Below are 1704 nucleotides of genomic sequence, written 5' to 3' on the forward strand. Positions count from 1 at the left end.
AGCAAACCCACCACCCGGCAAAAGCTTTGAAGCCGAAAACCCAGCAACAAAAACAAGTTCTAAAAGCTAGAAAAACAACTGAAATAAAGTGCATAACGAAAGCGAGATTAAAGAAGACACAGACGAGCCTACGAGAGACTCAGAAGCTGTAGTAACATCAGGATCCAACAGTGAGAGCTAATGAGTTGGCAAGTTCTTCCATGTAAATCTTGGACAAGTTGGGGAGGGGGGGAGGGAGAAGAAGTGGTACCCAATATCATCATCAGTTCTCAATTGTCCAATTTCTGCGAGACCATGAGCGATCTTATTAGCTTGGCGCTTGGCGTGAAGGATGGTGACACTCTAGTCCCTCCTTAAAAGCTCGACTACATCATTAATAATGTTAGATAAAGCATGATCAATGTAGTAAAGGGGGTTCTCAAGCATATATTTGAGGGCTTGAGCATCGGTTTCTAGCTCGAGGTAACGGATTCCTCTGGCCCAGCAGGTAGCAAGGCCCTCTTTAATAGCAAGAAGTTCAACGGAAACAGGGAAATGGGTATTGCAACGATCTGTGTAACCAATCTGCCACTTCCCTTTATGACAACAAATAACACCACCAATACTTGCAGCTCCCAAGCTAATCCAAGACCCATCGGTGTTGAGTTTGTAGTATCCTCTTTGGGGAGGGGACCACACTCTCGGAGAGATGAAAAAAGGGGAAACATGGAAATCTGTTGAGGCCTGTGAAATAGATAGATTAATACCATAATCAAGTTGAAACTTGTTAAAAGAAGTTAACATGGAATCCACGGTTTGCTCAAAAACCATTTTGTTTCGTATTGACCAAAGGTGCCAAAGGGCAATACAAAAGAGAATTTTCCATGAGTTATCCATGCTTAGGTTAAAAGTAATCCAATTCTCAAAAGAAGAGTTGTAAAATTCAACATAATTAAAATCAAATTTGGCTAATTTTTCAAAGATAAGGGCCCAAAAGAGGAAGAGTTAGGACAATCTCTAAAAAGGTGGATGGAATCTTCATTAGGGGAGCTGCACCTAGTACAAATAGGATCAAAAGAGGGAATATTTTTAGTTAGGACAGCCCCTAAAGGGAGGATCATTATAATAATGTTCCAGTGAAGCATACGATACTTGAAAGGGGTTTGATTTTCCACATGGATGACCAACTAAAGTTAGCAAGAAAAGGGAGAAGGGAAGGAGGGAGGGTGGAGAAGTAGGTCGATTTGATAGTGAAAGAACCTTTGGAGTTAAGGGACCATCGAAGCTTGTCATTGGGAGAGAGGAGAGACGGGAGGGGGATGACAAGAATATTAGTAAGGATGTCCTTTGGGAGGAGATGAGCAATAGGTTGAAGATACCACTTATGATTCCTAATGATATGGGAAAATCTCCAATGGCCTTTACTATCGGGGATATGAATGTTGTCATAAAGGTAAAGGGGTTTCTCTCCTATTCAATGGTGAAACCAAAGGGAGGTGTCCTCCCCATTTCCAATAGTGATAGATAGGCCCTTTTTAAGAATTTCCCTACCCCGAAGAATATCTTTCCAAATAGAAGAGTTATTGTTGTTAACCGAGCAATCCATGAAATTAGAATATTTTAGATATTTTTAGTAAGTGATGAGTGTCATTTATGGCACTCATTTGGCCTCTTTTAGGATGATTTTCATGCTATTTTATAGCCCTTTTCCTTAGTTTTTCCTTA

The 1704-nt window shown here is 40.6% G+C and overlaps 1 protein-coding gene across 1 annotated transcript; it reads right to left on the bottom strand.

Annotated features, from left to right (window-relative positions):
* Positions 1–342: 342 nt before the first annotated feature.
* LOC145625157 (uncharacterized) lies at positions 343–810 on the bottom strand. The gene has a single exon (XM_081678234.1). It carries the CDS (start codon positions 808–810, stop codon positions 343–345), a length of 468 nt encoding a protein of 155 aa, XP_081534360.1.
* Between the last annotated feature and the right edge of the window lie 894 nt (positions 811–1704).

The sequence above is a fragment of the Chenopodium album genome, chromosome 3 (assembly GCF_948465745.1).
Source record: "Chenopodium album chromosome 3, dcCheAlbu1.1, whole genome shotgun sequence".
NCBI lineage: Eukaryota > Viridiplantae > Streptophyta > Magnoliopsida > Caryophyllales > Amaranthaceae > Chenopodium > Chenopodium album.